The sequence below is a fragment of the Engystomops pustulosus genome, chromosome 5 (genome assembly GCF_040894005.1).
Source record: "Engystomops pustulosus chromosome 5, aEngPut4.maternal, whole genome shotgun sequence".
Taxonomy (NCBI): Eukaryota; Metazoa; Chordata; class Amphibia; order Anura; family Leptodactylidae; genus Engystomops; species Engystomops pustulosus.
Window position 1 is genome coordinate 197037079 of NC_092415.1, and position 20621 is coordinate 197057699.

The following is a 20621-nucleotide window of genomic DNA, read 5'->3' on the forward strand; positions in this document are numbered from 1 at the left end:
GTAAAAAGACAACTTTACAAACACCGTTGCCTGTTTTGGGGGATAATCATGGTAAAAAGACAACTTTAATAACACCGTTGCCTGTTTTGGGGATAATCATGGTAAAAAGACAACTTTACAAACACCGTTGCCTGTTTTGGGGATAATCATGGTAAAAAGACAACTTTAATAACAACGTTGCCTGTTTTGGCGGATAATCATGGTAAAAAGGTAATTTTTTTTTTTTTTTTTTGGGTCAAACATTTTTTGTTTTTTTTATTTTTTTTAAAACATTTTTATATTTTTTTTTTGTTTTGTTTTTTTAATTTTTTTTACATTTTTAATTTTTTTTAAAACAAAAACTTTTAAAATAAAATAAAAAAAAAAAGGTTAACAACAAACTTAAGAACGAGGAGGGTGGAACAACCTTTCGAAATGGGCCATCAGAATGTCCATCTTTCGGTTGAGCAGCTCCATTTCATGGAGGAGCTGCTCACCGATGGACACCTGAAGACCCTCGGCCACTGCTGTGGTGGCTACCTCTGGTGGCTGGACCTCTTCATGTGGGTCTTCCACCGGTTCCAGCACCAGGGTAACCATCTCCTCCTCCGGAGCCACAGCAAGATCCTGTAAAAAAAAAACAAAAAAATATAAATTAATTATAATTACAAATTAATTTGTATATATTAAATTTTCAACATCTTAGATTCCTAAAAAGATGCCAGTCTTTACCTCTTGGCCAGGTGGCACAGGGCTTGGTGGAGGGGGAGAGTCGTCCCCAACATCCACCACAACAGCAGCAGCAACAGAAGCAGAAGAAGAGGCCCCTTCTACGGCCGGTGCCCTCTCCCGTCCGGCTAGAAAGAAAAAGAGAAATCATCAAAAAATGCACAGACATGTCATTACTTAGAGAACCAAGTTGTATCTTCTAACCTTTTGCAGAGCGGTTCCGGCTTCGGACACGCTCCAAAAAACGCTCCTCACGGACCTTTATGTCCGAGAACCGCTTCTGCAACTGCCGGACGGAATGGTAGCGGCCGTATTTCTCGAGCAGATGGGCTTGGACCTGCTCCATGATTTTGGTCTTTGCTTTATAGCTACCAGTCTCACGGAGCAGGTCGTAGCCCCGCTCGTCGCAGATGGTTATCAAAGCGACGAGCTCTGCTCGATCAAAAGGGGCGCTCTTCTTCTGCTTTCTCTTGCCGCTGCTGGTGCCTGCCTGGCTTTCATCTGTAAAATACAAGAATGCAAGATATTTGTTTTTTTTAACAATATTAAATTCAAAAATTATTTATGATAGATTTGTTTCAAAGATTTGCATTGGGTTTACCCTGATCTTGTTGTGCTCGGAATTTGTGTTGCCTATCACATGTCTGGTGTCTTCGACCTTCTTCTCATGGTGTGTTTTCATAGTCTTTGCATTGTGTATTAACCCCTTAAGGACGCAGCCATTTTACAGCTTAAGGCTACATTCACACGACTGTATGGGGGACGTATATACGGCCGATATACGTCCCCCATAGACGGCAATGGGCGCATGGCGCACTACGGGAGCGGTACGGTGCAGCACACGTGCGGCACCGTACCGCTTCGTACCCCAGAAAAAGATAGGACCAGTCCTATCTTTCTCCGTAGTACGGCGCCGTGCACCATTACTTCCTATATAGAGGGGCGGGGGGGAGCTGCGCTCACCTCCTCCTCCTCTCCCCGTGCACTGCCGTTGCCCGCTACGGTACGGTACGGGCGGGCAACAGCAGTGTCAATCTAGCCTAAGGCTCAGCCCGATTTTTGGGATTGTGATATGGTTTGATTTATATGGTTATAACTTTTGAACACTTTTACTAATCTAAACGATTCCACACATCTTGTACTTAATTTTATTGGTAAATGTTGTCTGTAATTTTTTGCTTTGATTTCCCATAAAAATGTCACAAATGGGAGTTTTGGGATAAATGTGACCTTGTCAAAATTTAGAATCATTGCATTTTCCTCCAGATGATTTTCAACCTAAATAAGTTGCAGAATAACATTTCCAATCGTCTTATTTACATTTGCATTAATTAAAAAAATGTCTCGATAATTAATTTTGATGTTGCGCAGCTTACAAATATATATATTTTTTGTTAAATTGGAAATTTTGTGGATAAATAGTGTTTTCACTGAATTGTAATATTTTTCGCATCTAAACCCCATATATAACAAACCCATTTTAAAATCTGCACCCCTCATGATATCAGAAGCAGCATTTACGAAGATTGTTAACTCCTTGAGATCTTCCTAGTAATTTAATCCAAATGGTTGTGAAATTTTGAATGGTCAATTTTTGTTGCTTATATGTTCATTTAGGCCGAAAATTTACACATTTAAAAAAGAGAAAAAGCAAAAACACACCCTAAAATGTGTTCAACAATTTCTCCAGAGTGCAGAGACCCCCCACATGTGGACATTACTTGTGTTATGGGGGCACAGCGAGGCACAGAAGGGAAGGAGCACCCTGCAGCTGCAAGGATTTTAGTTTTCTCGTTGCCCCCTTTTGAAGGCTATTAAATTTTTCCTTTTAAGTTATTTGGGCCATGTGACGGCATTTTTTTTGCGAGATGAGATGCTTTTTCCAGTGTTACCATTTTGTGTTTGCTATCTCCTATTGTAGTAAATTTTAAACTTGTTTTGAGGTCATGAGTAGAAAAGAATCAATTCTGTACTGGATTAGTTAACCATAAATTTTTGTTTTGCAACGTATAGCCTAATAATCCTGTTATCTTTATTCTATGGGTCGATACGATTACGGGGATACCAGACATGAATATTTTTTCTTATGTTTTAAAAAATTTGCAAAAAAAAATGCTAATGTGTTGTAAAATCTCTCATTTTTGTATCGGCGTCTTCAAAGTGGCATACACAGCTGGTTGATGGCTTGTTTTTTGAGGGACATGTTCTACTTTGCAACAGTATCATTCTGGACTACATATGTTTTGTTGATCACTTTGTATTGCATTTTTAGTGGGATATAATAGTTAAAATCCGAATTTTTGGTGGGTTTGTAATTTTTTGATTTATGGCGTTCATCATATGGGTCCAATAGTTATTTAGTTTTATTCTATGGATTGTTACGGACGCGGTGATACTATATATGTGGGGTTTGTGTTATTGATTTTGACTTTTTTGTGCGTAATTTGTATCTTTATATTTTTTGGGCCTTATGGCCAGTTTTATTGATTTGTTAATTTTTTTTTTCATTAAAAACATTTACTTTTCCTTTTTTTTTTCTTGATCCACCACGGGACATGACCAAGCAATCATCTGATTGCTTGGTCATGATAATACCCTGCAATACTCATGTATTGCAGAGTATTAGCAGTGTCTGCCTATGCAGATGCATAGGCTGACACTTTGCCTTTAAGATGACGTCACAGACGCCATCTTAAAGGCCCTGCCTTCAGGCTTCTCTGGGGTCCCGATCGGACCCCAGAGGTGCCATAGCAGCGATTGGCGCACCCCAAAACATCGCTGGGGCGCCGATAGTGGGGTAAAGAACCCCGGAAGGCATGTTAAATGGTGCGGTCGCGTCATTTAACGGAATAAACAAACACGATTGGAGCCCACTCCGACCGCGGGTGTTAGCTGTGGATGTCATCGGTAGATTAACGCTGACATCCCGCAACCCCCGATGGCGGTTTGGCTCCTGTGCAGAGCTGAACCGGCATCATCTCAGTGCAGTACAGCTACCGTGCAGAGCGCTAAGGGCTTCAACTAAATGCATGTGTATTAGCCAAAAACGGAATCACACGGTGCAGTTGGACAGCGCTAGTCCTGCGTTTAAAAGTGCATGGTTTTGGGCCTAAAAAAAAAAAAAAAGTGTGTCCATTGTAACGCACGTGATTGCTTAAACAGTAGATGCCTTTCAAGGCATATGAAAATGTGTCCAGCCCAGGGTGCGCCCCCATTGCGCTAGCACTGCACTTCAAAGCGTAGCTAGTGACGCATGCGCCCATGACCTTATACTTTGATGTAAATGTTTATATTTTGGTGATGACACATAAAAACCTATTTTGCTGTAAAACTCATTTTTTCATTTTCTTTTATGTAATAATGTGATTTTGAATAGAAAACACCCTAATTGAAAACTCTGTGTGAACATTGCATTTCTAGGTTTATTTTGGAGTTATATAAAATGTATTGAGCGCTTTACCTGAGGATGTGGCCATCTTGCTTTTCGAAAGGTTGTTCCCTCCTCGTTCACGACAATATAGATCTACGTGAAGGGATTAGAAGTTATGATGTTAAACTCATGTAATTCTGACGATGCGATCCCCCTGCAACATGTGCTGTGCCATTAGCTTGTGTTTCTTCACTGTCCTTTACATTGCCCTGTATATCCACCCTTCTTATCTCTCTTTTTGGCCTTTTTCCACTCTTTTTGCCTAGTTTTGGGTGTATTTTATGTTGTTGTGGGTACTTACAATTCTCAGTATTGTTCCCTGGCTGCTGTGCACGGTATCTGCTGTAGTTGCAGGTGTGGCTTCTATTTATGACGCTTCTGCTGGCGTCAGATTTTCAATATTTTCGCGCCACAATCCGCCGTGCATGCGCCACAAATACAAGGATAGAACCAGGGAAATGGCGAAAGCGCGCGACACAATATGACGTGCCGTGCGCCTAAATTTGAATAGCGCGCGACACAACGGGGACGCGCATAATTATGCGCGAAAACACAGGGGGGGGGGGAAAACTCCCGTGCGACAGTATTCAAACCGCGACACAAAAGTGTCGCATGAGTAAACTGATTGCTATTATGCTTGTAGGAACAAGGTAAAGGTGTGTGCGACACAATTTAGGGAAAAAATATAAAATGGTTTCCAAAACAAAAACAAAATGGAGAGAGTTAGGAGTCGAGGGTTTTGAAGGAGAGTGGAAAATTTGACTGGTGATCGTGCACAATAAATCCATTGAAATTTTGCTAAAAGGTAAGTACATGTTCAATTCTAAATTTGCAAAAAGGCTTGATTTTTGAAAAAATAACAATCCAATTTGTAAAACAGGAGTGGAGATTTGTGGTAATAAGAAGACAAACACTCGTCAAAAAAGCTTTTGCAAAGGTAAGTCACACTTTAACATGCAAATTTTAAAACAATTTAAACAAATTGGAAGAGAGGCCCAGGAAAAACTATAAATGTGTTTAGTATTTACCACAAATTGGGATTAAACAAATTTGTAGTGTAAGTTAAAATTACTCTCAAAGTAACAGACCTTATCTGACCAATCTGCCAATATGAGCATAAAAAATTACATATTCCATATTCTTTCTTCTAGGACAATGGATATGCTTCCGATCGTCTACGTGGCCATTCAAAATGACCGCATCATGGCTAGACAGCGCAGACGGAGGCAGAGGAGGCGTCCTCGAGTGTTCCGTCCTCGTGTGTCCTTTGCAGATTTTACGGACGCGGAGGTGTATCAGCAGTTTCGGCTGGATAGAGCTTCAATCCTAAGCCTCTATGAGAAGCTTGAAGTAGCCATCGGGGCAAAAACCGGACGGTCACATGCAGTGCCTGGACTCACCAAGATGGTCTCGGCCATCTATTATATGGCGAACGCGTCCTTCCAGCACTGCATTGCTGAGCGTTTTGGTTTTTCGCAACCAACCTTCAGCCGTTTTTTCCACGAGGTAGTGGATGAGCTGTTTAAGCTCTGTACACAGTACATCTCCTTCCCCAAAACTGCTGATGCCATCCGGAGGACGCAAGCGGAGTTTGAGCAAGTAGCGGGGATGCCCAAAGTGATTGGGTTAATCGACTGCACACATGTGGCGTTGGTGCCTCCTGCGGCCGATGAATATCAGTACCGCAATAGAAAAATGTTTCGCTCGATTAATGTGCAGGTCACCGTTGACTCAAACAACATCATAACTAATGTGGTCGCAAAGTACCCTGGGTCGACACACGATTCCTTTATCTTTGATAACTGTGCCCTCAATTGCCGGCTCCAGAGTGAATTGTACAGGGACGCCTTTCTGCTTGGTAAGTGAATGTGAATGCTCTTTCAATTACTAAACACTTAAAATGTGGTCATGCTCCATAAGGTGTGTCTTTAATTATGCTTTTCATAAACTGTGATGAGTTTTGTTTACAGTTTTGCATTTTTTTAACAAAAGTTTACAAAATGTAAACAAAAATGTTAACACACACAAATGAAAAAAAAAAAAAAAAGGCTAAAAAAATTAAACAAAACACATTCTCAGCATATGAAATTAATTGGCCAAAACCGGCGTTAAGAGAGAGTGAACAAAGGAAAAAAAAGTGCGGGGTTAAGCCTAATTTACAAATACATACTGAGGGGTATCAGTTACAAACACCTACTTTGTCCATGGACATGTGACTGAACTGGTAAACATCACAATCTAAAGGGGTTTACCCACAAAATAAAGTTTAGCCCTATCCACTGGATAGGACCTAACTCCATGATCAGTGCTGAGACCCCCACATATTGCATAAACAATGTAGCCCTCGCCGCTCAGTCAGACTAATGGAGCAGATGGCTGAACATGACTGTTTTGCTCTATTAATCTCTATGGAGGTGAGTGATCTTGCCGAGCACAGCGCTCACCAATCTCTGTCAGCTCCATAGAGATTAATGGAGCTGAATGGGCATGCACGGCCATCTGCTCCATTAGTCATTTTTGCAGTCTGTGGGGGTCTCAGCACTGATCATGAAGTTAGGCAATATCTCATGGATACGGCTTAACTTTCGTTTGTTGGAAAACCCCTTTAACTACCATCATGTTTTGAGAAAAATATTGTTGAAAAAGAAGACATCCCCAAATGCAAATAACTTGCATTATTGGCACTGATAAACCAAGCAGATTCCAAGCAAAAAACGGATATTGTGAGGATAATCCAAAAATGTCAGTCTAAGGTCAGACTAAGGCTCCACTCACACTACTGTATGGGGGACATATGTACAGCTGCAAACTTACGGCCATACATATGTCCCCATAGATGGCAATGGCCGCACAGAGCAATATGGTGCAGCACACATGCAACACCGTACATGGGGGGGGGGGGGGGGGAAGCTAACACATGTCCTATGTTTCCCTGTGTTACGTGCAGCCCCCATGCATTGCTATGGAGAGCGGTCACCCCTCCTCCTCTCCATTACACGGAGCACACGGACGCCCGGCAGGCAGATGTTTGTGTGAATGCTGCCTCATTTTTTTAATTAAGCTAATTAGCTTTACTTTGTCCTGTTTTTAGGTGATAATGGCTACAAATTATTGCCATGGCTGATGACACCATATTTGCGGCCAAGTACCCCTAAGGAGAGGAGATTCAACCGAGCACATCGAAGAACAAGAAGTGCCATTGAGAGGACCTTTGGAATTCTCAAAAGTCGGTTCCGCTGCCTGGATTTTTCAGGGGGGGCTATGCTCTACAAACCCCCCATTGTGTGCAAGGTCATTATAGTCTGTTGCATGTTCCACAACATTGCGACAGCCAACAGGCTAGAAATTGACCTTGCAACAGATTTGACTGAGCATATAGAGCATCAGGGGGATGTGTCTGCTGAACCCACAAATAGAGCGGGACAACTAAGGCGCAGGCAAGTGACTGAGATTTACTTTTAAAGTGATCTGCCAGTTACCATTTTTTTTTGTTATGCCTTAATGTCTGTAAATTTAGAATTGCATTAAAGTAAATGCAATGTCAAATTGTATCCATGCTTTTCATTCTTTAGTACAATAATTTCAGCTCAGAGGAAGACAAAGTAGATCAAAAATTTATTTGTCATTTTTGATCAAAATAAAGAAAACAAAATTAAATAAAGTAAAAAAAAAAAAAAAAAAAAAGAAAATTACGGTTTGGAAGAACGTGATGAACGACGGACAGGCCCCTTCCCCCTTTTTGCCTGCCGCCGCGTCACCACAGAACTCCCAGATGTGCCCGGTGGATTTGAAGCCGAGGAGCTAAGTTCCTCCTTGACCGAAAGTAGGAACGTGGCTTCAGGGGAAGGGCCCAGGACCACTGGAGAGGGATCCAGTGCACCTGCCAGCGATGGTGCGTAACTGCACCCCGAATCCTGATCAGTTGGAAGCTGAATCGGGGATTCGGGGGCAGGGCTGGCCTGTGTCACTGGATCCCCACCAGTGGGGACCTGGGGTGGGGAGAATGGAGGGACACTCACACTCCCCCCCTGAGCCGCAGTTCCTTGGTGGATGAGGAGTTCCAGAATATTGATGAGAGCTCTGAAATCTCGACTAATAAGCTGGAACCCCTCCTCCATCATCCGGCCATGCCTTCGGAGTTCCTGCTGAATTAGGCCCATCGCTTCCAGGCTTTTATCCATATAGCTGGAAAATATGCCAAGTGTGATGGGCCTATCTTCAGCAGGAACCGCTTCAGGAGCCTCATCCCCACTGGACCCACCAAGTGATACGACTGCAGGAGGAGTGGCTGGCGAAGCACATGGAGGTCCGGGTGCAGCCTCATTTGCTGGTGGTGGTGCAGCCTGCGGTGCCGTGGGTGGAGCAGCCCTCCCTGTTGATAAAACAAAGTAAATTACAAGTGCTGTAACCTTAAATTAAAAATGATAGCCACACTTAAATGGAAGCTACCTCAACGAATCTACCGAGAAAGGTAGAACAGGTGGGAGGTGAATGTATAGTACATGTTGAAAGCACTTTTTCGAGCTAATCCTCCCATCCACCATTTTTAAATTAAAATCTTTATGGCCCTATTCTGTATTTTTTGATAAGCGGCTACTGGGGCGTGGAGTAGCCGGACATGAGGCAAAATGTCATGCATACTCCACGCCCCAGTAGCCTCACTGCTCCTCCTAACCTGACATCATCGGTGCCCAGCTCCTCATAGCTTGTCTTATGTGAAGGTTTGGGGCACGGGACAGGGGAGTATGCTATGCTCAACTAATACCAAACACGATTCCCACTGCCAACAATGTATCCTATAGGCACAGTAATTATAATTTCAACCTAGCTATGCTCACCAACTTATACTATGAACAATTACACTGATGGCAATTTATTTTATATGATTAGACATATGTTCCACAACCCTTTAGGCAACGAGCATGGCCAACAGCCCCCTAGTGCACAAGCATGGCCCCCTACCCCCTTTTTTTTGTGTGTGTTTTTTGTTGTCTTCAAGGACCGGGCCTGCTGGGGACTACTTTGGATTCAGTGGACTCCGACGAGGACCTGTAAATAAATATTGATTAAAATGGCTGACGAGGGTGTGTCTGGCTTTCTTTTAATAAAATATATTTATACAATGATGTGTTTGTGTCATTCTGTATAATTAGCCATAGTAGTGGTGCTGTTTAGTTTTCATGCCTTAGTCATGAGCACTGTCCTTACTTTAAAATGGCCATTTTTGTTTTGGCCAAATTTACAGTAACACAGATTAAATTACCCCGGTACCCACCGCCACCAGGGGTGCCGGGAAGAGCCGGGTACAAACCAGCACCTGGCCATCTAAAGATGGTCAGGTTCTGGTGCTGCTGCAGGCTGTTATTGTTGCGCTGGAATAGCCCCCTAACAGAGGGATATCCAAGATCAGTAATGGCAGGCTGCTGCTGTTTTTTTTTATCTGGCTGATGTTAAAAATCAGGTGAGCCCCACATCATTATATTAAATTTTGTGAAAATTTTCATGACAAAAAAAAAGACGTGGATTCCCCCCAATTTTTAAAACCAGCAAGATACAAAAAGCAGCGGCAGCAGCCTGCCATTAATGAGCTTGGAAAGCACACTGTTAGGGGGCTATTCCAGTGCAACAATAACCGCCTGCAGCCGCCCCAGTGTGGTGACCCGGGATTGTATTTGGGGTGCTGGGCCTTTAAGGTGTCACACGGTGGTAGTCTATATCCGAGGGAATATATGGGCCCCAATCCCAGGTGGCACTCACACTCCTTGTGTGTCCCGATTACCGGCCCCCACGTAGGTACCTGTAGCAATGAAGACTTCAGACGCCCAGTCTCGGGGGTAACCGTTGCTCTTTATTGGCAGGACACGAGAAATCCAGATCACAGTCGTTTTGGATGGTGTAGCTGATGGTAAGTGGTCTTCTGAAGCAGATGAGCGGAGTCTTTTCACAGAGGCTTGGACTAGCAATAACTATGCTTGCTTGAGCTGAGTAGAATACCTGCTCCCAATGACTTTACTTCCTATTAGACAGGGTACGTGCTTAAATACGAACAAACTTTGGCGCTGCTGGCGGGATGACCCTCAAACTTCCAAGACAGCTTGCTATGGGCTCTGTATATATATTATGTATTGTCCCACAGACGGTTAAAGAGGATGCACGTAGTAATCCCTGCTAACTTGGGTAAACAGGTGACGAACAGGCTTGCAAAGGATATGGCCTATGGCTCTTTCTCCTCACAGACCTACTTGACCACACACGGAAGTGTGTCTCCACACTGCACACACCGAAGTGTGTCTCCCCAAAACTACAGGGTTACAGACCCTCTATCCAGAGGGCTGCTCCTGGGACTCCTCCTTCCAGAGCAATCAAAGCCTTGACTGGCCCTGGAGGTCAGGTGATTCAGAAGATCCACTCCCACAGCTTGACCATGTGCAGATGATGTAATATTACAGTAATATTGCGTCATATAGAAGGGAGGGCACTAACATTAGTGTCAATGGCAGATGCAATTAGCAATATTTACCCCAAGATGGGGCTAAGTGATATAATACAATTATACAAACCACATGGAAATCTAAAATGGAGAATGAACTACTCCCACACTAGGCTTGGGCCTATACCTTCACATGTGCTTACAGAAGATGCATGAAAGACTAGGTAAGGGAATACATATATGAGAAAACAGGGGTTTAAGCTATGCAGGTGACCAAACATATAGTGACAGACTGCCAGATGTATACTGGGCATGTCCAGGTCACTGCAAACACCCTCACTGAAAATAAGCCGTCCTCGGCGTCTATATGAGGAGGAAATGCACATGTTTAGGTGGGGTAGCACCTGAAATACAATGACAATGTAAAGTTAGAATGATCTGGAAAATATATCATAGAGCAATGCAATAACACATGAAAATAACAATGAAAATGCGCAAAACAATATGAACAGTAGATATAGTGCACTTTAGGTAGAGTCTCTTTTAGCAATTAGGCATTGTCCATGGGAAGGCTCTGGTAAAAGGCACTTTTGAGAACAGACACAGTCCTTAGTAGTCCATAGACTGTATTAATATGCAAGTTAACCAGAAACAATATGCATGGTAGTTAACCAGGTACTCGAGGCTTAAACCGTTGCAAACTAGCTAACTATCTAGTTAAATAAACAGTAATATATGTATACAAGCAAAACATTATATATACATGTCAAGGATATAGTTCTTTATTCTCTGTAACGGACAGGAGGAGTTCCTTTAGTACTTCGCTCTGAACGCCTCAGCACTTGACTTTCCTCAGAATCTGGAGTTTGGTGATGAGGTAGTTCTTCTGATGCTGGTACAGGAACAGGAGAAGCAATTGAAGCAGGAACTTGAACTGGAACTTGTACAGGAGCTTGAAAAGGAACTGGTACCCACTGATAACAGCCTGGAATTATGAATGGAGAGTTATTGATTGATTCTTCCACAGTGGGCTGTCTTGGTGGTGTCTCAGTTACAGGAGTTGGTGTGTAGACCGGCATGACTGGTTGTGGAGGAGAAGACATAACCATAAGGTCTTCTTTAGTGCAGAGTTTCATGCGATTCCTGTGAACTGTTTGAGGAGCCATTCCCGGCTTCTTGACCTCGTAGACATCTGAATCAGGGTATGGGATACTTGTGACAGTGTAGGGTTCTTTTTCCCAGAGTGAGTCAAGTTTGTCTGAGCGATGGTATTTTCGTAACCATACTTTATCTCCCACTTGTAGTGGTGTGGCATTGGCTCTTAGGTTATAACACTCTTCTTGCCTACGATGAGCTTCATTCATCCTGTGATCAACTATTTCTTTTGCTTCATGGATGCGACGTTGATGTTCAGAGACCCAGTTGGTCCTAGGTAAGGGATTAATCACATCAGGTACTTGAATTCCTAAAGCTCGATCCTTAGGGAGTTGACCTTGGCGTCCAAACATAAGGTAATATGGCGAGTAGCCTGTTGAACAATGAATGGTGTTATTGTAAATCTCCACTAGTTCATCTAGGAGTTGTGGCCATTCTGCTTGTTTGGTTACTGATGCAGTTCTCAGCATGTTGATGAACACTTGGTTTATTTTTTCACAAAGTCCATTCCCTTGTGGATGATAAGCTGTTGTACGTAGCTTCTTACACTCATGGAATTGGCAAAGCTCTTGGAAGAGTTGTGATTCGAAGGCAGGTCCACGATCTGTTAGGACTGCTTCAGGGCAACCATAATGTCTCACGTACTCACGATAAAAGACGGCAGCTGTAGTGCGAGCAGTAATATCTTTCACTGGAACAACTGCGACCCACTTAGAGTAGTGGTCCACCATAGTGAGAGCATAAGTATATCCTGAATGTGTAGGTGCCAGTTTCACATGATCCAGAGCAACTAGCTCATTTGGTCGGTGAGAGTTGATTGGATGCAATGGCGCCCTAGCCTCCTTCTTTCCGGCTTTAGTCAGGTTGCAAGCTGGGCATTCGCTGCACCAGTTTTCAATATCTGCTCGCATTCCAATCCAGTAGAAGCGCTGGCGTATGGTAGCTTCCGTTTTGTGTACGCCAAAATGTCCTGATTGGTCATGATAAGCGTCAAGCACAATTTTTGCATCTCTTCTGGGAATGAGAATTTGGTGTATTCTCTCTCCTGAGACAGGATCCAAGGTATTACGTATGATGAGGCCCTTTTGAATGAAGAGCCTTTTTCGCTGTCTCCATAGACGCTTGAGTTCAGTATCTGGATACTGTCTTCTGAGTCTGACAGGTGTTCTTCCGGTAGTTAAGAAATCATAGATCTCACCTAAAACTCGAGATTCATTCTGGAGAGTTTGCCATCTAGATGGATCTTGAAGTGAATCATGTTTCTGTTGAGGACCTTTATCAGTCTGGGTAGCAGCAATAACATTCTGCATAGCAAACCTTTGATAGAAGGGAGGCATCTCAACGTCTTCCCACATGTCTTCTTCATCAGGAGGTTCTTCTCCTATGGGCAAACGGGATAATACATCTGCATTGATGTTGGTTTTACCACTGCGGTATTTGATATCAAAGCAATAATTTGCTAATCTGGAAGCCCATCTTTGTTCAAGTGCACCTAACCGTGCAGTATTAAGGTGAGCGAGAGGGTTGTTGTCCGTGTAAACGGTGAATGGTGTGGCTGCGAGGTAATCTTTGAACTTCTCGGTAACGGCCCACACAAGAGCTAGTAGCTCTAACTTGAACGAACTGTAATTGTTATCGTTCTTCTCGGCACCTCTCAAGCTTCGGCTGGCATAAGCGATGACTCTCTCTTTGTCGTCTTGGACTTGTGCCAATACAGCTCCTAAGCCTTGATAGCTGGCATCCGTGTAGAGACGGAAAGGATGGCTGTAGTCAGGGTACGCTAGAATTGGAGGAGAGGTCAGCAGGGCTTTCAAAGTCTGGAATGCAGCTTCTTGTCTCTCAGACCAATCAATAGGAAATTTTCGGTTATAATTTTCTCTAGGACAACCACGTAGAAGTTCGGTGAGTGGTTCTGCTACTTTGGCAAAGTTAGGTATAAAGCGGCGGTAGTAGCCCGCAAATCCTAGGAAACTTCTGACTTCCTTCACAGTTCTTGGGGTGTCCCAATTTTTCACAGCAGAAATCTTTTCTGGATCAGGCTGTATTCCTTCAGCACTGACGACATGACCCAAGTAACTGACCTTTGGTTTTAGAAGGTGACATTTAGATGGCTTGATCTTCAGACCATGTTCAATGAGCACTTGGAACACTTCGGTTAGATGATTTAAGTGATCTTCATATGTGCGAGAATAAACAATGACATCGTCAAGATACAGCAGGACGCTCTGGAAATTAATGTGGCCTAGACATCTTTCCATAAGTCTCTGGAATGTTGCTGGGGCGTTGCACAATCCGAATGGCATGCCATTGAATTCATAGAGTCCCATTGGAGTAGTGAAAGCTGTCTTCTCTCTATCCTCAGGAGCCATGGGTACTTGCCAGTAACCGCTGGTTAGGTCCAGAGTGGAGAAGTATGCAGCTGAGCCAAGAGCAGTGATGGATTCTTCAATCCTGGGAAGAGGATAGGCATCTTTGTGGGTGACACTATTCAGTTTTCTGTAGTCAACGCAGAATCTGATGTTGCCATCCTTCTTCTTCACTAAGACGATGGGTGCAGCCCAAGGACTTTGACTTTCTTGAATGACTTTGGTGTTTTTCATCTCCTTAATCAGTTTCTTTACTTGCTGGTAGTTGGCAGGAGGTATGGGACGGTGCCTTTCCTTGATAGGAGGATGATCATCTGTATTGATCTTGTGTTGAATCAAATTAGTCTTCCCAAAGTCCAATGGATGCTTGCTGAAGGCTTCACTATGTCGCTTAGCGACTTTGATGACACCATTAATATCTTCAATAGGAGTGTTCGCATCTCCAACATTGAGTTCGTTCCACCAAAAGGTAGTTGGTTTGTGGTTACCTTTGGGGGTGGTTTTAATTGACTTTTGGTGTGCAAGATTTTCTTCATCCAGGATGTCTTCTGGATCCAGGTGATATAGTTGAGCAACTGAATTGAATTTGTACAAGTCTACAGGGGCATCGCTGAGGTTCACTAGCCGTACCGGTACTCTACCGTTTGAGACCGTGACGATACTTCTGGCAGCTTTTACCAGTGGCTGTCCTTCAATTTGGATGGGATCAAGAAGAGCTTCATAATCTGCATTATCTATCCCTGGACGAGCTCGACACCAGACTAGTGTTTCGCTGTTTGGAGTTAGGGTTACTGGTCTCACATCCTGGATACGGACACGGCAAATTTCACCTTTGCGATTGGCGAACTTCTGCTGGGCACAGAGCACTTTAATGGTCCGCTGAACTGCTTGTCTGTAATGGGAAGATGCAGAAGGGAGGGAAGCGTGCAAAGCAGCTAGCAATTCAGTAAAAACATGGCGCATCACATTCATGCCTAACACTACTGCTGTTGTATCTCCCTGAGCCTCAGTAACAATCACACCTTGACCTGGTAACTGACGATCACCAATACGAATGGTGGGTTCCCAGTAGCCTAGCTGGGAAATAGGTTGACCATTACTTGCTATTAAACGTAACTTGGCTTTACCCACAGGATTTAGAATGTCAGAGTCCCAATACTTTTCAAATGTCTGTCGCTCGATGGTAGTGACTTGTGAACCAGTGTCCACTAAGGCTTCTAAGGGTACACCATCTATACAAACAGTTATGTACGGGCATTTCGAGATGAACTTTGAAATCCATTGCGATTGTCCCTCTGGGCCCTTGGATTCACTACCCGAGGGGCGGCCCTTGGCCTCGGGAGTGGCCCGTTTAACTGGTAACATTGGTATTTGTAATGCCCAGGACGTTCACAGTAAGTACAATAAGGAGGTTCATGTCGTGGAGACCTTTCAGGAGGGGGCCTATCAGGTCTCGGGTGATTAGGACGTGGTTCTGGAGACAATGTCCTGGCTAAAGATGACTCACGGGATGAGGGCTGAACCTTTATCTCCTTTAAGGCTTGACACAGAGAGTCAACAACTTGGGCAAGTACATCAGTGGTATTAGGTGTAGTAACAGGGGTTGACTGGACAGTCTGAGTGGCCTGCATAGGTAAAACAGGAGGTAGTAGGGATGCAGTAGAAATTCCACCAGCCAGGTCTGGAGAATTAGTGGCAGAAGTATAACTAGCACAGGGTGAGTCAGTTCCTACTACTCGTAAGGCTAAAGTCTTAAAGTCTAGAAAGGACATGGTTGGGTTCTGGGCTGCCAGCATGCGGAGTTGGCTCTGTATTAGCCTGGAATCAACGCCTTCTATAAATCTATCAGTGATCATGCTTTGAGCAGCAACAGGGTCAATGGTATCTACTTGGCACAAAGATCTGTATGCAGCCTGGAGGGCGAGGGCATATTCTCTGAGCGTTTCTCCAGGTTTCTGACGTCGGTCATAAAATTTAAGACGAACCTCAGTTGGTGATTGGACCTCAAATTCCTTCTTGAGAAGATTGAGAATCTGGTCAACACTGGTCTTTTCTGTAGATGGCCAGGAACGGACTTCCTCAGCAGCAGGACCATCAAGTTGTCCTATTAGAAGCTGTACCTGCTGTTTGGGAGAAAGTGACACAAGTTCAATGGTACGCAATATCTTTTCTTTAAATGCATCAATGGTATGAGGATCCCCTCTGTAACTTGGGAGATTAGAGGTTCCTATGAAGAAAGGCATTCCTGTTGCTATAACAGGGGCTGGAACAGGTGCAGCAGCTGTAACCTGTGGTGTAGGAGCAGTAGCAGATGAAGATGCAGGGCTGCTAGGGCAAGCCTGATCATTTTGAGAAGAAGTAGACATTTTTTTCAAAAATTGATGTACTGTCTCTTTAAAGAAAATATGGCTGCTGTCGCTTTAAGAAAAATTGCACTTATCTGTATAGCTGTAATGACAGGTGCTGCGCTCACAGCAGCAATCACTAGAAAATGCAGGCACAAACAGGCTGAAGAAAACAACTGGAGCTGCAGACTGAATGATAGGAAAGCAGTAGAATGGAGCAATGCAGCAGTGGTGACAGAGCTGAGGGTCTGGTACTCTGTGCAAGATGGCAGTGCCTGGCAACTGTATGTGGTGCAGCTAAGAAATCCTTCCCCTTTAGTACAGGAACAACACAGAATAGTTCCACTTTGCAGGAATGAAGAGAGGAGGACCTGAACACGATGCCGGTGGGCGGAGCTACAGTGCAGAGCTGCTGGGGGAGACAATTAACCTCTTGTATGCTCTTCTGGCAGCAGCACAATGAACAATGACAGTAGATAGTCACACAGTAACACAGCAGCACAATCCTTTGCTTCACACAATTATAGGTAACTTTTTGCAGTCCACAATAGAAGATGCACAGCGGCAGCAACAACTGTAATCCACAACAATGGCAACTGGAATCCACAATAGGGGATGCTTGCAATTCACACCACACAGATTTAAAGTGATGCAGTCTCAATCTCAAAGGGACGGCACCCTCACTTTTTCACAAGCACAGTAATGATTTTAGATGACTTGTAATGTCTCTTTAACAATTTTTCGTGACGCCACCGATTAATCGGAAGTCTTCATTGTGGCTCTTAGGCGCACTGGGCTGATCCTGTTCGGGGACGCCAAAAAGAACATGTGGTGACCCGGGATTGTATTTGGGGTGCTGGGCCTTTAAGGTGTCACACGGTGGTAGTCTATATCCGAGGGAATATATGGGCCCCAATCCCAGGTGGCACTCACACTCCTTGTGTGTCCCGATTACCCGCCCCCACGTAGGTACCTGTAGCAATGAAGACTTCAGACGCCCAGTCTCGGGGGTAACCGTTGCTCTTTATTGGCAGGACACGAGAAATCCAGATCACAGTCGTTTTGGATGGTGTAGCTGATGGTAAGTGGTCTTCTGAAGCAGATGAGCGGAGTCTTTTCACAGAGGCTTGGACTAGCAATAACTATGCTTGCTTGAGCTGAGTAGAATACCTGCTCCCAATGACTTTACTTCCTATTAGACAGGGTACGTGCTTAAATACGAACAAACTTTGGCGCTGCTGGCGGGATGACCCTCAAACTTCCAAGACAGCTTGCTATGGGCTCTGTATATATATTATGTATTGTCCCACAGACGGTTAAAGAGGATGCACGTAGTAATCCCTGCTAACTTGGGTAAACAGGTGACGAACAGGCTTGCAAAGGATATGGCCTATGGCTCTTTCTCCTCACAGACCTACTTGACCACACACGGAAGTGTGTCTCCACACTGCACACACCGAAGTGTGTCTCCCCAAAACTACAGGGTTACAGACCCTCTATCCAGAGGGCTGCTCCTGGGACTCCTCCTTCCAGAGCAATCAAAGCCTTGACTGGCCCTGGAGGTCAGGTGATTCAGAAGATCCACTCCCACAGCTTGACCATGTGCAGATGATGTAATATTACAGTAATATTGCGTCATATAGAAGGGAGGGCACTAACATTAGTGTCAATGGCAGATGCAATTAGCAATATTTACCCCAAGATGGGGCTAAGTGATATAATACAATTATACAAACCACATGGAAATCTAAAATGGAGAATGAACTACTCCCACACTAGGCTTGGGCCTATACCTTCACATGTGCTTACAGAAGATGCATGAAAGACTAGGTAAGGGAATACATATATGAGAAAACAGGGGTTTAAGCTATGCAGGTGACCAAACATATAGTGACAGACTGCCAGATGTATACTGGGCATGTCCAGGTCACTGCACCAGCACCTGACCATCTTTAGATGGTCAGGTGCTGGTTTGTACCTGGCTCTTCCCAGCACCCCTGGTGGCGGTGGGTACCGGGGTAATTTAATCTGCGTTACTGTAAATTTGGCCCAAACAAAAATGAACATTTTACAATAAGTTCAGGCCTTAGTAATGAGCACTGTCAACTAAACAGCACCACTACTATGGCTAATTATACAGAATGACACAAACACATCATTGTAAAAATATATTTTATAGAAAGAAAACCAGACACACCCTCGTCAGCCATTTAAATCAATATTTATTTACAGGTCCTCGCTGGAGTCCACCAAATCCAAAGTAGTCCACAGCAGGCCCGGTCCTGTAAGACACAGAGAAGGGGGGGGGGAAAGAAAGGGGGGGGGGCAGGGGGGCCCTGCTCGTTGCCCAGGGGGGGGGGCCCTTGCTCGTTGCCCAGGGGGGGGGGGCCCTTGCTCGTTGCCCAGGGGGGGGGGGCCCAGCAGGCAAACATATATGCCTAATCCCATAAAATACATTGGTGGCAGTGGCATCGTTGTTGGTATTATTTGGTGAGCAGAGCAGACACACCTGTCCCGTGCCACGAACCTTCAGATATGAGAATGAATGCAATCTGCATAGGTAGACTATGCAGAGCGCAGGCACGTGGCTGTGCAATCTTGGGAACAAAGCCCAAGCTACTGCGCATGCGGAGTACTCCGGCTTCTCGGACAAGAGCGCGCAGCTACGAGGAGCTACGTGCCAATGATGTCAGGTTAGGAGGAGTCAAGAGGCTACTGGGGCGTGGAGTAGCCGCAATGTGTAGCCTCATGTCTGGCTACTCCACGCCCCAGTAGCCGCTTACAAAAAGGATTGCAAAATATTTATTGAAAGTGAAACAAAAGATTAGTATTAGAGACATAAAATAAAAACGTACATACCAAAATCAAGATTATCGGTGTCAAAATCCCCGATCCCTTCAGTTTGATCGGGGTGTATAGTTTTGCTAATCTTCTGCTCCACCCACGACATCCGCATGGCCACACTAGGGCCACCACCCGTCCTCCGAGCTGACTGTTTGTGCTTCGCCAGCTTGGCCTTCAGCCTCCTCCTGCAGTCATACCACTTCTTGCGGACCTCAGGAACAGAACGATATTCCACTCCTGCAAAGTTGAAAACAAATGAAAAAAAAAAAAAAACATTATACAAAGGCCACTCACCTTCAAGATTTAAAATCCAAGTGAGCATAAAAAATTTCAAATAATATTCAAAGTGCAATTTTTACCTAGCCCATTGATCCGCACTGTGATCCCCTGCCAAATGTGGTGTTTGGCTGACAGGGGAATTGAGTCGGCCAGCCGGCCAAAAAGATGATCATAATTTTGTGTCACCTGGAAAAGACAAAAGCCACCAAAAAAAAATAAACATTCATTAAAAACACTCTGGGCGCGTTCACACGTTGCGTTTTGGTTGCGTTTTCATTGCGTTTGGAACGCATATACAACAGCTGATGTGAGGTAATTTGCCTAATTACATTACCGTTTACGTTTGTAAACGCAATGTTAACGCATGCGTTAACAAAGCGCATGCGTTAACGCTTTCTTAACGCGTGCATTAACATCGCGTTTACGATGCGTTTTGTTAACGCATGCGTTAACAGTGATGAAATTAGGCAAATCACCTCTCCTCAGCTGTTGTATATGCGTTTCAAACGCAATGAAAACGCAGGTCAAAACACAACATGTGAACGCGCCCTCTGCAACGGTGGGTAAAGAGTCGAACAGGACACCAACAGTAAAAGTAAGTAAAAAAAATGTAACAATACCTCCTCAACCAATATTTCCGTTTCACGTTCCGTGAAACGTGCCTTCTTTGCCCGGCCAGGCTCCTCCTCATCTTCAGCACCAGAGCCCCCAGTATCCATATCCCCGGCAGCTGGTGGTCTGTGATCCCCAGGAGCAGCGGACGGAGCAGAGGACGGAGCAGCGGACGGAGCAGCAGCTGGAGCAGCGGATGCTGGGGCCACAGATGTTGGGGGGGCTTGACGATTCTCCGCCTCCATCTCCCGTGCTCCGCGGATGGCATAGTCATACACCTGGGGACACTGCTGCCGGAGTAGCTCCATAAAAATGGCACTGGGAGCATCTGGTGCTGCTGTGGACTGCTCTGGACGCCCAGCCATGATAGATACCAGCTGGGCAATTAGCCTCGCTGTGCACTTTTTATGCAAAAATTTTGTGGCGCAACTCATGCGCCACATTTATCACGC

The 20621-nt window shown here is 44.5% G+C and overlaps 3 protein-coding genes across 3 annotated transcripts; 1 reads left to right on the forward strand and 2 right to left on the reverse strand.

Moving 5' to 3' along the window:
- Positions 1 to 381: 381 nt before the first annotated feature.
- On the reverse strand, positions 382 to 4493 carry LOC140134161 (uncharacterized). Its single transcript, XM_072154798.1, has 4 exons — positions 4169 to 4493; positions 913 to 1209; positions 712 to 836; positions 382 to 606 (listed from the first exon to the last, which is right to left on the reverse strand). Exons 1-4 carry the CDS (start codon positions 4182 to 4184, stop codon positions 382 to 384), a joined length of 663 nt encoding a protein of 220 aa, XP_072010899.1. The 5' UTR covers positions 4185 to 4493.
- Positions 4494 to 4962: 469 nt separating this feature from the next.
- On the forward strand, positions 4963 to 7684 carry LOC140134287 (putative nuclease HARBI1). The gene is made up of 3 exons (XM_072154875.1): positions 4963 to 5075; positions 5290 to 5996; positions 7230 to 7684. The coding sequence occupies exons 2-3, from the start codon at positions 5294 to 5296 to the stop codon at positions 7598 to 7600; spliced, it is 1074 nt and encodes a 357-aa protein (XP_072010976.1). The 5' UTR covers positions 4963 to 5075; positions 5290 to 5293; the 3' UTR covers positions 7601 to 7684.
- A 143-nt stretch (positions 7685 to 7827) lies between these two features.
- On the reverse strand, positions 7828 to 20534 carry LOC140134162 (uncharacterized). Its single transcript, XM_072154799.1, has 4 exons — positions 20178 to 20534; positions 19638 to 19743; positions 19294 to 19515; positions 7828 to 8510 (listed from the first exon to the last, which is right to left on the reverse strand). The coding sequence occupies exons 1-4, from the start codon at positions 20532 to 20534 to the stop codon at positions 7828 to 7830; spliced, it is 1368 nt and encodes a 455-aa protein (XP_072010900.1).
- Positions 20535 to 20621: the final 87 nt, after the last annotated feature.